Source organism: Apis cerana, linkage group LG16 (assembly GCF_029169275.1).
Source record: "Apis cerana isolate GH-2021 linkage group LG16, AcerK_1.0, whole genome shotgun sequence".
Lineage (NCBI taxonomy): Eukaryota > Metazoa > Arthropoda > Insecta > Hymenoptera > Apidae > Apis > Apis cerana.
The window spans coordinates 5,100,711-5,115,539 of NC_083867.1; the positions used below are offsets into that span (position 1 = coordinate 5,100,711).

The window sequence follows — 14,829 nt, forward strand, 5'->3', positions numbered from 1 at the left end:
CGCCTAAATTTTGTTTTTTTTTTTACGTATCACATTGATAAAATTAATTTACTAATTACTAATATTGTTTGTGTTTTCTTTTTTTATACATTAAATATCTGCATGTTTTTGTGAATTTTCGTTTTTTATTTTAAAGCTTGGAGGCATGAGATTTTTAATTTTTACGAACCGTCTGCGACGTTTGTTTTTTAACAGCATCGAGATCACGACATCGTTTGGCATTTGAAATTTCTTTCGAGTAAACTTTTGTTTGTTTCAAAATTATATTATGTATATCGAATATCTTTCCCCTAACACAATATAATTCGTAACAATTATCGAATATATATTCGTGTAATTTCGTTTCAAAATTATCAGATTAAATAAAATTCAACTCTCGATAATTTACATTCTCCATCTCGCTCGAATAATGCAACTCGAGTAAAAAGTACGAAGCACATTATAATACCAGCTATATCTACCAGCCAAGATGTCCAACTGCAGCTTGTACACCTTATTTTTTCTCTTTCTCTCTCTCTTTTTCTCTCTCACGATTATCCTTCGTAGCTCTTTAAGTTATTCACCGCACCGCCTCGCCTCGGTATCTATCGATATTGGTGTGCGATTTAATTCCCTTACCCCGTAATACGATGCACAAGTATATACCACACGCAATCCAAGAAGACTCTCTTTCGATGTTCACTGCTCTGCGCTGGATTGAAATGAAGCAAACAAAATAATAATGAAAAAAAAAAAAAAAAAAACAAAACTCAATAAAACAACATCACCAGCTTGAAAGAAAACTGCTCCACTTTCTTCGAATATATCTTCTTGTTGTGGTGAGAGGGTTCCAGGGAACGGCACGCAAAGAGACGAACAAAGAACACCAATCGAAACATTTTATCCACAGACGAAACTGGCCTCGAGTATTTTCCTATCTCGCCCACATTGACACGGATCCGTGTACACCGGAAAAACGGCTCCTCGACCAAGTGTGCCGCCGTTTCGTCGCGACACGAGACCCCGTTAATCGAAATTCGAAACGCGACAGCCAAGAAAATGGACGTTCGATCGACAATTGTTTCGGGGGGCAGGTCTCTAAGAGACATTGCTCTCGACGATCCACGTGAGACGACGGTATCTAGGCCACCGTCCCCGCCAAGAAGGCAGTCTTCTAGGAACAGCAAGACTCTCAAACTATATGGAAACGCGAGACGTCAAACTGTGCAGCCCTTTAAATCGAGGCACAAACAGTGTTTCAACGAAGAGGCACGCTCCAACGTTGGCACGCCCGGAGAACGACTCAATGGAAATTTGGACAGATGCGGGAAGAAAAGTCGCGAGATCGTGCGTCCTTGTTCGTTTCGAACGTCGTCTAACGGCTCGACGATCCCCCCCCCTCGTTCGAAAGTTTCGACACCGTCGTGTAAGAAGAAGACGGAGGACTCGCGCCCGTCGCAAACTTTACCAGCTGGGGAGAAAAGTTTCTCGACATCCAACGGGGGCAGAATTTATGGGAACAGTTCCTCGTTGTGGAGGCTTGGCGAATATCCCGTCAAATCCGAGCCGAAACGCGATAAATCGTCCTCCATTTTGAAGATGGCCTCCAAGTATGTGTCGCCCTCTGCGACAAAATCGACGAAAGAAAAGTTGCAATCGAACGGGGTCGGTAATACAGTTTCTTTGAGGAAAACTAACGCGAACAGAAGGCGGTTGACGCGGAAGGAGCAGGAAGAGTCGTCGAGAAGATTAGCCAGATCGTCGGTCGATCTCTCTTCGATGGAGAATAGGAAACGTTTGCAAAAGTGTAGGGAGAAAGGTGGCAGGGATGTTCGCACGACAGTGCTGCCGTCTGGAACGCTTGTCAAAAGCTCGACCATGTTGTACTCGTCTAGTTCGAGCAGTGGCGGACAGAGGCCACCCCAGGACAAGTCTTTGAAAGTGGTCGTAACGGTTTCGTCCAAGGGACAGGAGATTTTAAGAAAGCCTTTGGACTCGATTTCGGCCGCAAAGTCCACCTCTTCTTTGAAATCATCTTCGGCTACGTCTTCGCCATCGGTCGTACGCAAAACGGTGTTAACGGATACCAAGAAGCCTGTAAGGACGATAATCGGACGGCCTGACAAGATGGGTTCCAGCAGAGAGTTTACATCTTCCTCGGAGGCGATCGGCGAATCGAGTAAAAAGAAGGGGCAGAGACCTCACACTATCGTGAGATCTCCCGTTAGAAAGCTGGAAACTATTCAGATTAATCCTGACAAGAGGAAGATAGAAACGAAGAAGAAATCGAGAAAAGTGGAAAATGGCGATGCTGCGAGGATGAAGAAACTGAGGGATAACGATAACATAGAGAACGAAGAGCCTAATATCAGGAAGGTATACAAATCTAAACAGGAGCAACGATCTTCGTTGAGCGTAGAGGAGATAAAGAAGCACGGCGAAGCCACGCGTTCCGACACATTTTTCCAAAATCTCTTTTTAAGATCCATCTCTTCCACCGTTTCCAGTGAAAATGCTCTCCCTTCGAGGAGATCGATCGTCAGCGAACGAGCCAGAATGTATCAGGAAAACAGCAGAGAAGGTAGCAAGTCGGAGCCATCTTTGAAGTCTCTTAGCATATACTTGGCCCACAAGCGACCGGTATCTAACTCCAAGTTCAAAAACTGGGAGAAGGAGAGTGTTTCTTCGAGAAGTTCGAGCCCGTACGGGGTCAGTTGGCCTGGCAGAAGCATGTTTCAGAAGGTGAGCAAGTTCGACAGTCTTTTAGGCATCGAGGACTTTGGATCGTCGACCACGTTGCGCAACAAAAGTCCAGACTCTGTGAAAGAGCGTTTGAAGGAGAGGAGTTTGAGCGAGCCACCTTTGAAGACCTTGTCCGAGTGTTCCGACTCGAAGCATTCGTCTTCGCGCGCTTCCTCCCCGTCTTCGATTAGATCACCAGCCTGTAGACGTATACGTAGCTTGAAACAGGAGAGGTCAGATGGTCCAAGTGCGATTGTCGCGAAGAAAGTTAGAGCCAGGAGCGCTGGCGAAGCAGAGGAGAAACCAAAATTTGGATCCAATTTGTCCCTGACTAGAAGCTCGAGTTCGCTTTGCGCCTCGCCGATCGATCGTGAGGAATATCATCGGTATGTAGTGGGCATGTTGCACGATAGGAGAAGATCGGAAAGATACAAGGAATTGCACGACTTCTATTCGAGTCTAGAGAGGTTAGGTGAATTAGAGAGAACGTTTTCTTCAACCGATTTGAGGCCAAGAATGAAAAACGAAGAAATAATTGATTACGATAGATGGAGGAAGGTGAGATCGCAGGAAAGAGCCGAGGTTGAATTTAGTGCTTTGTATGGAAAGTTAAAGGCGGTTCAGAAAGACAAAAATTTTTTGTTCAGCACCAAGGATATTGGCAAGTTCAAGTGGCACGGTGATTGTAGCTTGAGATGCAAGGAACGATCGGTGGAGAATATTATCCAACATTTCAAGAAACTGCAATCCGAAGGAAGCGAATTGGATTCTTCCAAAAGAAGAGAAATGTCGTGGAGGAAGGACACGTATAAACCCCTTTGGCGTGGCACGTCTGTGATAAACGTGGCTAGCACAATGCAAGAGAAAGCAAATGGATCTAAAAACGAGAAATCTTTGGATCATTTGGATCACCCATCATTGCAAAGAAGCCTTGGAGGAAGTAAAAAGTTCTGGAGCAGTTTATCCATCGAGCAAGTAGCCACCTTAAAGAAACAATTAAACGAAATTTATGGCAGCGATAATTTACAGAGATCTGCACCGTCGACGTCCTCCGAAATAGGCGAGCATAGATTGGAAAAGAAAGAAGTAATCGATAAACAAGATTCTCTATCGAAGTACGAAATTATCGTTCCACCTCAAATCGACTCGATCGATAAAGACGACGCTAAGGGCCTTCACGTGCGATGCCACTCGATGATCACGTCTGATGCTTCTCCGAATAATGATCAGAAATCGTTTACAGATCGTGCAGAATCCTTAAAGAGAAGTGGCTCTATTAGCCGAGGTAAGAGTATAGAAATACCGAAATCTGACAAAAGTGTAATCAGTGTATCGCCATCTATGAGCGAATTAGAGAAGAAGAGGCTCTCCGTGACGATCGGTAAAGAAGTTCTGGACAAAATCTCGCAGAGAAGACTGTCAATGCCATTGACAGCTCCTCGCGAAACTCGAGGTAGTATAGCTGCTGCGCTTGCTGTTAGAAAAATACCAAAAATAACACGTTCTTCGACCGCACCCAGTGTAACTAGCACGTCACCTAGGAGCTGTTATTCTTTAGAACCACAGAACGCGGAAGATTCGTCGAGAGTAAAAGAGAAGAACGATTTTCTGCTAGTTCTGACACCGAACAACAAAACTCCATCAGACAGACGCAGAGTAGAGAACGTTTTAGAGGAATGGTCGAAGAAACCACCTCTACTGGCAATCGCGATACCCGACACGCCTAATCAGACAAAAATTATAACCCCTAATTCAGGGAGCGAAGGAAACAGCACGACGGAAAGTTCCGAAACGTCTGTGAGGACTGTCATTCAACGAAATATAGAATCTCGAGATGTTCCAGCGAAGATAGAGTTCTTCGAGAACGTGGACAAGAGCGCGGATACCCAATCGGATCGTGTAAAAATAAATAAAAAGGAACAGACGAAACGGAAACCAGGGAGATTATCCTCTTCTCAAAGCTTTGCCGATTTGAGAGAATTATTTGGCGAGTCAGAGGCCGGTAAATATGCGTTGTCGGGGTGCAGGACACGCTCGATCTCGCCGAGAGTCACGTCTGACGAGCGAAAAGGAAGCAGTCCTGCTCGGGAAATGGACACCGATACACAACCGCACTTCTGTTCACGCGACCGTGAACACGATAGGCCTCGCAGCGTCAGTCCGTGTCGCGCAACCACTCGATCGAATTCATCGTGCAGTCTAGAGAGCATTTGGCTGCGTACCTCTTCACCAGATCCGGACAAATATTGGCGTGCCTATTTGAAACTAGTGAAAAATGGCACGGTGAGACGGCTCAGAGCCAAATTCGAAAGCGCTGAAGATCTTCGCGCCGGTAGAGTCAGAGTGCTTCCAGCGCCTAAAAAATTTCAAAGCGATCCCGAACTGGCCAGGTGTCTTCTGAGAAAGGTGGACGAGGGCAAATTAAAACCTCACGAGTTCGCAGATGTGGCTTGGTTGAGGCGGAAGTACGAGCCGCGAAGAGGAAGAGCGCGTCGTAGAGGAGAATCACCGCCGATTCCGCGTGTGCCGTTGAGAAAGGAAGATCTATCCATGCCTCACATCGACGTCATCAGCAAAACGGCGGAATTGAAGGATTCGTCGGCTGTCACGTCCACTATTACGAATTCCGTGGCCAGAAAGGCAGAGACTAAGGAACTGGAAGCGAAGAAATCAGTTGGTCGGATGAGGAAGAAATTTGAAAAATTTGCTACGCAAAAAACTTCGATTCTGGGTGAGATGTTTACTTCGTCGCCAGACATGCACGAACTGAGAGACATTGCACCTTATTTGGCTGGCCGTTGGGTGGCGCACAGGTACCCTAGTAGAAGGGATAACATGCGTTCATTGTCTTCGCCACCAGATCTCGCTGGTAGACCGTGTTCCGCCTCGAAAAGCGAGGTTAACTCTGGATCCACGAAAACGCAGAGCAAGGAAGGAGGTAAATTAATTGGAAAAGTGCGAGGTGTCTCGTCGAAGGGACCGTCGTCGATTTTGAAACAATCTGATGGTGATCAAACGTTTGATCCTGATAAGCATAGACCGAAATTTAGATATCAACCACCTCCTCCGCTATCCTCGCCAAATGTTCGACGAAAAGCCACGTGTTGGTGGTCGCCGATTCCTATCTACACGGCTCGACCTACCGTCACTTTCGAAGGTCTGAATTTTCATAACATAAGTTAAAATCCATCCTATTTTTTGAATTTTTAATTATATTATTGTTACCGATTAATCGGTTAATTGAAATTAGAATGAGTTAGAAATTTCTAAATTTTTTTTAAATTTTATTTAAAATTTTTCGATAGAGAAAAATCGTAGAGGAAAATTGTGAAATTCAGCAACAAAATATCACAAACGCATATTACAAATGAAAGAATATATTTACATTATTATTTTATTGTTGTAATGAACAATGAGAATTATTCATTTCGTTGTCTATCGAATAATCGAGCAGAGAAACATTTAGCAGAGATATTTTTAAAATTTTAAAAAATTTTTCTTTTTTTCGTATTTTTTTAATCTATTGTTAATTTATTCAATAAACCTACATCGTTGCAGTTAAAGAAAAATCAACAAATTCCATCGAAGAGAATCGAAAAATCTCTATCCTTGTCTTGTCTACGCATTGTACTCGAATGATTTTCAAAATACAATCCCATTGTCGACCGTTTCCTCTTAATCGCATCGCTGGAAAAGTAACTGGTTGCGATGCACCAATATCGATTGATCGCCGAAGCAAAAGAATCCCATTAACCCAAGAAAGAGCGTTTAATGTTCACAGTGAAACCATATTGCGAAGTTATCGTTTCATGATAATCGTAGTGCGGCTAATTTATTATTTTTCCTTTTTTTTTTGGCTCGTCCATAGAATACTCGAACGCACCCCCGCCGCCGCCAAAATCTCAGCACTACAGAGACGACTGCCAAGGTAATGCCACATGCTAATCATGTTCTTTTTCTTTTTAATCCATTTACTTTTCGATTCTTCATTTCTCTTTCATTTTCATATTTTTTTTTGTTCCCATTTAATAAATTATTTATCTAATGCAATGTTTTCTAATAATAAGTCATGATCCTCAAAGAGGTTAGAAAAATCGTATATAGTAATTTTTATGTGCAATTATTTATAAAGTTATAGAAAAATCGCATCGTCGATTTAAAATCGATTCTTTAAACATGATCGATAAATATATCGACACTCTTATGGTCGACAAATATTTTGATATTTTTATTCCAGTATCACAAAATATTTTTAAAAAAATTTGTTTAAAAAATTAAATATTTGTTTTAGAAAAGTGCAATTCCTTTTGTAATTATGTATAAATTTATTTTTTATTGGTTGGTACATAATACACATTTAATATTTTATTTTTAAGGATTTACATAAAAAATTAATATTACAAATTTATTTTAATATCACGTTTCCAAACGTTTGGAAAACACTGCATTAACAATTTCTAAATTTTCGAAAAAAGAATCAATCCTAATTTTTAAGCAATTTTCGTTTTCCCTCTTTCCTTCTATATTTCAGCTATTTGAATATTTTTTCGCGGTATACCGCTGCTTCAACGAAACAGAGCATGAAATTTGCTCGTTGTGCATGACATGAAAAGCAATCGTTTACATTAGAGGAAGTGTACGATTGTTTCGCAACGGATCGAGCAAGATTCGATTACGAGAAAAAATCGCAGATGAGGTTAGGTGGCGTGCAAGCATTGTTACATATACGTGCATGATCGTTCATAGTTTGAAGGTGTAACCTGTGCAAGTGAGGTAACGAGATTTATCGTAAAGATTCGATTTTGCATTTAAATTATCGTCGAAATAAATTTATTGCGCGAGTAAATATTAATTAAATCAGTTTATTTAAATGTTTGGTATAATAAATATATGTGAAGCTTTGAATGGATTTACGAAAGAGCAAGTGATAAAGTAAAGGTATCTCTTTGCATGTTTATTTATTCTATAATTAAGGATTATAATCGATAAATAATTAAATACAGATCTGGGCGAAATTTGTTTTAAATAATAATTTCAAAACAATAATTTTTAAAATAAATCTATTCATTTCGATGAATAATTGTATTTCAATTGAGGTTATGTTGTTTATTTTGTCAATTGAAGAAATGTGATGAATGTAAAACGAATATTAGGAAAAGTAACAAATCAAAGAATTGATTATTGAAGAAATAACGTTTATTTCTTAATGGAAAATTCATTTCTGAAATAACATTTCAAAATATTAAACAATAATCATAAGAAGTGTGTAAGTGTCTAATAAAGAAGTTATAATAACGTAAACATTTAATGCTTCTGATATATTAAGAAACTAGTTATTTTTAAATTATTTTTAAATATCGAATAATTTATTTCGTGAAACATGAGATAAATTATTTCTCAAATAATTTTAAAAAATATATAATTTCTAATACGCCCAGGTCTGATTGAAGCATGAGTAATTTTTGTGATTTAATTATGTGATATTAAAATTTTAAATGTGTTTAAAATATTACAAAATGAATTAATAAGATTTTTAAATATATCGTCTATTATGTTTCACTACATAAATTAACATGGGAATTAATGGAATACAGTGAAAAGAGGGCAATTGAGTACAAAATAACGGTAGCGTTTTATCATTCAGTTAACCGATTGGTATGCTCCTCGTTTTCCAACTATACGAATGCAAACCTTATTGCGCTCGATTAAGTGACCGATGAATTGCCAAGTTTGTCACCTGCAGTTGCGAGAAATAATAATACATCGAAAGTTGTAATAGACGTTTGATTAACGGCGAGTTGAAAAAGTTTCGATGAGTTATCGATATGTTCAAGTTGTGGAAAGTGTAATAACGAATTTCCTCTATTTGGAAATGTGATAAATCGAAGTTAATATATAAAATTATTAACTCGATAAATATTGAGCGAAAATATAAAGAATAAAATTTTAATTATGTAATTATAATGAATTATCGATATTAAAAATTCAAAAGTTCGAGATTGAAATAAATATTATTTTTTAATCGTCGATAAAATTATCATCGACAATATGTATAAATCATTGATATTAATAAATTATTGAAATCGTTCGTGAACTTCGAATAGTTGGGGTGAAAGTTTGATAATGAAATTTGATATTAAAATAAAAATACATATATAAAGATAAATATATCTAGAATATTAAAATAATATTGAGATAAAAATATTTTACGAATATTACACGTTACATATACAAAGCGTACAATATATTTTTTCAAATAATTTTCATATACTATAAAACGAATTCCTATGCTTCATTATTTTCGTAAAATTTAATAAAATTATCTTTGTTAACATATGTCGAGGATTATTTAAAATTCCTCGTATCTAAAATGTTATTTCACGAGTACGTAGGCTAATCAAATTGCTTTCCACGAACAAAGAAACTGATAGAATTGTGTATTCACTGATAGAGAACAATTGCCACTTTGAAGTCGGGAAATTGTTCAAGTTGCCATATGTATAATCAAACAGCGACAATTTTAATATAGATAAAATACAAATCTATTTACAAAAAAAAAAAAAAAAGAAAAATATTTGTCACAGAAAAAAATAATCGTTTTACAAATTATCAATTATTGGAGACCAAAAATAGAGCTGAACAAATAAATTTTGTATCTGACATTTTCTCTTTATACATTGAAAAAGATAAATTGTTTTCAAAATAAAAATAGAATTTTGAATATCGCGTGATATTATATACAGAGAATTACAAAATTGAAAGTTAAATATATTTATCGTAAAAAAATAAATCGATAATTTTTATACCACGTTAATACGATAATTTTAATACAATTGCAATATAATTATTTCTTCATTTTAGATTCTTAAAATATTTAATAAAAAATTTTATAGAATACATTTATTTTTAACCAAAATATTTCATGCAGCTGTACTAAACACATCGATATTAAAAATTTTTAATTATCATAGATTTTTTTTTGCAAGAAACTATACACATTCGTGTCCATTCATTCACACATTCATCGACTTGACGATGTGTCAACCACGCATATTTTAAGTTTGCTCTTCATTGAAATCATTTTCTTTTTCCATGAAAATTAAATTACTGTATAACACCGATATCGATTGTGTACAGAGTGTAAAGATTTATCTAATCTCTGACGAGCATTTTTATGTCATCAAACCACTCCTCTGCGACATTTTTATAAATTTTTATAAATTCGATGCTTTTCGTTTATTGCAACTTGGCTTTTTTTTTTCAGTAAACAGTTTCTTTATCTCTTTAATCTTAAAACTTAAGTGCAATTGAACACATAATGGAACAAGGAAATATTTGCGCAGTGCGATAGATTATTGGCGATAATATTATATAATAGAATATTTACACGTGAAATATTTCTATTATATAAAAAAATAACAAAAATTCTTTTCTTTCAAAATTGATTTGAATTCCTTTTTTTAGAGATTCAAAGATGAAAAGTTTAAATTATTAAAATGTGAGTATATTAGAATGCAATGTAATATTTTGATAGAGGTAAAATAGCGATATGACTTTTAGGATTCCAAGGTAGAAATTTGCATAAAGACCCAAGTGTCAGAGGTTACTAGGATCGTATGCAAACGTGAAAAATCGATAGACGGATAGATCTCGAAATTTGTGAAATTTTACGATGCATGTAATCTACGTATAAATTGAAAATTGTCGCAAATCTCGTATTCATAAAATATTACATTAACAATCGTCAGTGAAAGAGATGCACGAATGTGTGTGTGTGTGTTTATGTGTGTATACGCATCAGATGTATTAAAATTGTAAATGGACGTTGGATGAGCATGAAAGGATATTTCCGTGCTCTGCTCGTATTAAACATGCAATTAGTTGCAAAATTGTTGCGAGTTATGAGATAGTATAGTGTAGTTTCGACGTTAGATGCGATAATTGCTACCTTATTCCATGGTATCATATGTTGTAGAAAGAAAATAATATCGGCAAAAGTCAAGTTTCGTGCACGCAATTTCCAAATTTAACGAAAAATTTTTATTTTTATCTGTTTCGACGCTTCAAAATATAAAAACGATCTTCAAAATATTTTCCTTTTATTATCAACATATATAACACTTTTTCTTTCGATATAATTTCGTTCAGTAGTTATCGATAGATATTTCGTGTACAGGATGATAAAAGAGGAGGATTGTCAAATTTCTTTTCATCATTCAACATCACAGTATTCATTTTTCAAATTCATTCGTGTAAGAAAAACGAAAACGTTTCAATGAAATTTTTAATCATCCCATGTAATTCATTAAATTTCCACGACAATCGACTATTCATTTATATAATTACGGAAAAAAGAAGATAGAAAGTATATTCCAATGTAAAAAGAAACGACAGTCGAGGAAATTCTCATGAGAGCATCACTGAAAGACGTATATTGCGTTGGTCATGCACGCACGTCTGACCTTCGCGGAGAATTCGAGTGTTTGGTGGCAAAAATACGAATGACAGAAGGAAACGTAGAAGGGGAAAGGAGCGCGAAAAGCAGCGGCGAATTCGCATTACCGACAGACGATCGCCGCGCTCGTTTCAAGGCAGAGGCCTCCTCGTAGTCGAAAAGAATTGCGCGACATGCGGATAATTTATTGGAACGATTATGTACATATCTTGTCACGTTTCTTCCGTTCATTGTGTTGTTTTTCGTCGTGGCGTTCGTCTGTGTAGAGAAGTTTGTGAAGATTAAAATCGACTTTGATTAAATTTTCGAAAAATTTATTTTGTCATTCTGGTGGAATCTTTGATAAATATTTTGAAGAATATCGCGAATGTTGAAGTTACGTGTTTTAAAAATTAAATTTAAAAAAATATCGCGAGTGTTAAAGTTAAGTGTATTTCTTTCGACGAGTTAGTTCGAAATATATCGCGAATATCGAAGTAATATTTTCTTTCGAAAAATATCGTAAATATTGAACATTTTTTGAACGTTTAATTTCAACGAAAATATTGTTCATATCGAAGTTAATAATTTTTCTAATATTTACGAAGAATTAAAAGAAGATACGATCGACAGTTAAAATGCAGAGATAGGTGAAGTGAAAGTGTAAATGTCGTGTGGAAAGTGTAAAATGTGATTTCTGAAAATTTTTTCATATCTTTTGATTACGCAATACGAAAAAGTGAAATTAGACGTGGTGTCGGATTATAAATAGGAATACGAAATTCGTTTAGAACACGGTGAGTCGAAAGATGACACGAGTGTTAAAAAAAAACATGTGCAAGGTCATCGAGGAACAATGTCTCGAGAGTTTAATCAGTCCATGCCTTGAATCTTAATTGCGAATTCGTGCGATGTAGTGCAACTTCTCGCTTCGTATGACAAGTTTATACAGGCAAATTTAATAGCAATCACGTGACAAAATTACGTTCAATTTTATTATCTCTTACACCTACATCCATGAGATAACACGTACGTTCCAAAGGAATGATTTTTTTTCATTCAACTTTTTAAAAATTATTCAAATTCAAATTTATAAATTTTTAAGACATTGATAATAAAAATATTGTTTTTTGAGATTGATTATGCGAGACGAAGCAGAATATAAAATTAACTTACTCTTAATATCATAGAAGTTTAAAAATAATTTTACAAATTTTTATCTCGAAGCGCAAAACAACGATTTCAAAATCTAATTGAATAGTTTTATCACCTGTGTTATCAAAAAAAAAATTTGTAAAACTGATAAAAGAAATCCTTATCGTATCTTTCATCGTGGGTCTAAATTTCATCATATTTCGAGCACTTTGTGCCGCAATATCTCACAATTGTAACGAGGAAAGGTTTAATAAAAATTCCTCCGCTGCTAATCACAATTGTAATACGCATCGACAATAGCGTCGCACGCAAATTCCCGCAGAGAAAAGCGACAAAAAGGGACGGTTCGTTGGAACGGCGTATAATTCACGGTGAAATCGTTTCCCGATAAAAATGAAGCGCCTCTCGAACAAACGATTCGACGACGTGCGGCAGGGTTGTTGCTCATTTGAATAGAATACCGGTTATGAGCGTGCAAGTAACATATTTCCCAAAGAAAGATCCCGCAAGTGAACGAACTAACCGTGCACCTCATTGAGTACGAGTAATCCAAATAGAGTGTGAACGAGGGTGAAGTCTTTTTCTTTCTTTTTTTTTTTTCTCCCTCTATACATATTCGAATCTATCTCGTCTTCGTAAAAATTTCATACGTGGAGTTTTTCTTCAATTCTTCCTCAAAGTTTCTCATTCTTCTAAAACTCGAAATAATCGTATTAATCGATCATGCCGTACTCGATAATTTTCTTTCGCATTTTCAGATGAAAGTTGAAAAGAACCTTTCAATCTTTTTCTAATATTAAAATATCTTCGATTTTGTCGATCCTTTCTCCGTTTTAGAAATTATTTAGATTCAATTTTACATCGTACGTTTTTACTTAGGATCCTCACACGGAAGAACAATAAAAATTGTGAGGTAGAGAGAAAGTATTACGAGACGATTCGCCGTAAAAAAATGCCTACTTTCTTGTAATAATCACGCTAATAAAAATACATTCGACGTATACAATTTTATCGTTGGTCGAATTTTTCATTTATTTAAATAAAATTTGTATAAATTTTTCTCGCGACGATCGACAAATATCGATATCTCGCAACCTTTTCTTTTCTTTCTCTCTTTTTTAACTGTGTTTCTAGAAATCTCGATTCCTGCACGAGTCCGTTTCACGTTTCCTTTTTGTTAAGAGGGGGGAGGGCACCAAGGTGCGATCAATTGTGTCATATTTATCGCGAGCGCAACGGGGCGTGTCCTTCCATTATTGTGCAATTAAGGATATTAATTAAAAATCCTTCCGATATCGATGTAGAAAAGTAGAAAAGTTTTTTCCAGGGACTGGCCACCGCCGATTTCCCAACCAAAACAACAGACTTTCCATTCCTCGTCATCGCCGTTGATCATCATCACGCAATTTAATTGTAAAGTCGATCGAAAGGCTATAAAGTTTCTCCTAAGCGCTTGGATGAAATCTTCTTTTGTTATTCATGAAAGTTAATTAAATAAAGGGGGATCGCTTGATTATTTTTCCCAATTTAAAGAGAAGAAAAATCGGAAGAGATCCAGGAACAAGAGAATTGTCATTCGTTATTTAATTTTTTAAGTAGATAGATTTAGTAGATTTAGTGGATAAGAGAAAAAAAATAGGCGAGACTCGTTTCTCTTATGCAATTTTATTCGATATTTTTACAATTAAGATAGATGGAAATATTCGAAAAATCTTACACATCTTGGGAATCCTCTTCTTTTTAATCGAGCAATAGTTATCCAATTTTTACGAATTATGAAAGTTGATGGAAAATAATTTGGTCAGCAATGAATGCAATGTGTATATTACCAATACATATAATATTAGTACAACTATTAAATTTATCCTTTGCATTTTCTTCTTCTTCTTCTTCTTCTTTTTCGATATTTTTCAACCTCTCATCGTTGAAATACTCACGAATAGAGTGTATTATTAACTTTGAATTCGTTTTCTTTCAAACTTGAACCGTTTCAGGGTGAGCGCCCATGCGTGCCGCCACTCGAGTTCCTCGTTCTTCTCGTTGAGAAAAAAAAATGTATAACTGTTTTTTTTCTTTCTTTTAATCACTTTTGATCGATATCTTTCCTCTTTAATAACGTAATAACATCGACGCGTACGAAAATATCTTTTCCGATGGGAGAAAATCGATCGAATGAAACACTTTGTGAAACACTATTTCTGATATCTGTGTGTATATGATTATAAAAAGGATCATAAAATTACACGACTGTCTCTGATAAGATACCAATGTTTTTCAACTTGTCGATTAATCGAATGAACGAGGAAGAAAAATAGGAAAGTTTCGATCAACCTATACTTCATTTATCTTGGAAATAAATACCGGTAATTGTGATTCGTTCGTGACAAAATTTTTCTCCCTAAGAAAAATTAATATTTCCTTTTTTTTTTTATTTCCAAATAATAAACAGATATTTTTGCGTCGTATCGGAAATACAAAGATTTAATTTTGAAAAATTGAGTCGTTGGATGTTCTTTAGA

General features: G+C 36.1%; 1 protein-coding gene across 50 annotated transcripts in view; it reads left to right on the plus strand.

The window, feature by feature from the left end:
• LOC108000332 (sorbin and SH3 domain-containing protein 1) overlaps nucleotides 1-14,829 on the plus strand; it is a 109,791-nt gene that overhangs the window by 81,976 nt on the left and 12,986 nt on the right. For 31 of the 50 annotated variants that reach the window (XM_062086657.1, XM_062086606.1, XM_062086608.1 and 28 more), the window contains 2 exons: nucleotides 890-5,878; nucleotides 6,590-6,649. The exons of 11 other annotated variants lie outside the window; for them this stretch is intronic. In XM_062086657.1, the coding sequence (XP_061942641.1) occupies nucleotides 890-5,878; nucleotides 6,590-6,649 (5,049 nt within the window). The remainder of the gene's footprint in view (nucleotides 1-889; nucleotides 5,879-6,589; nucleotides 6,650-14,829) is intronic. 8 more of the 50 variants (XM_062086625.1, XM_062086627.1, XM_062086628.1 and 5 more) reach the window with 1 other exon arrangement.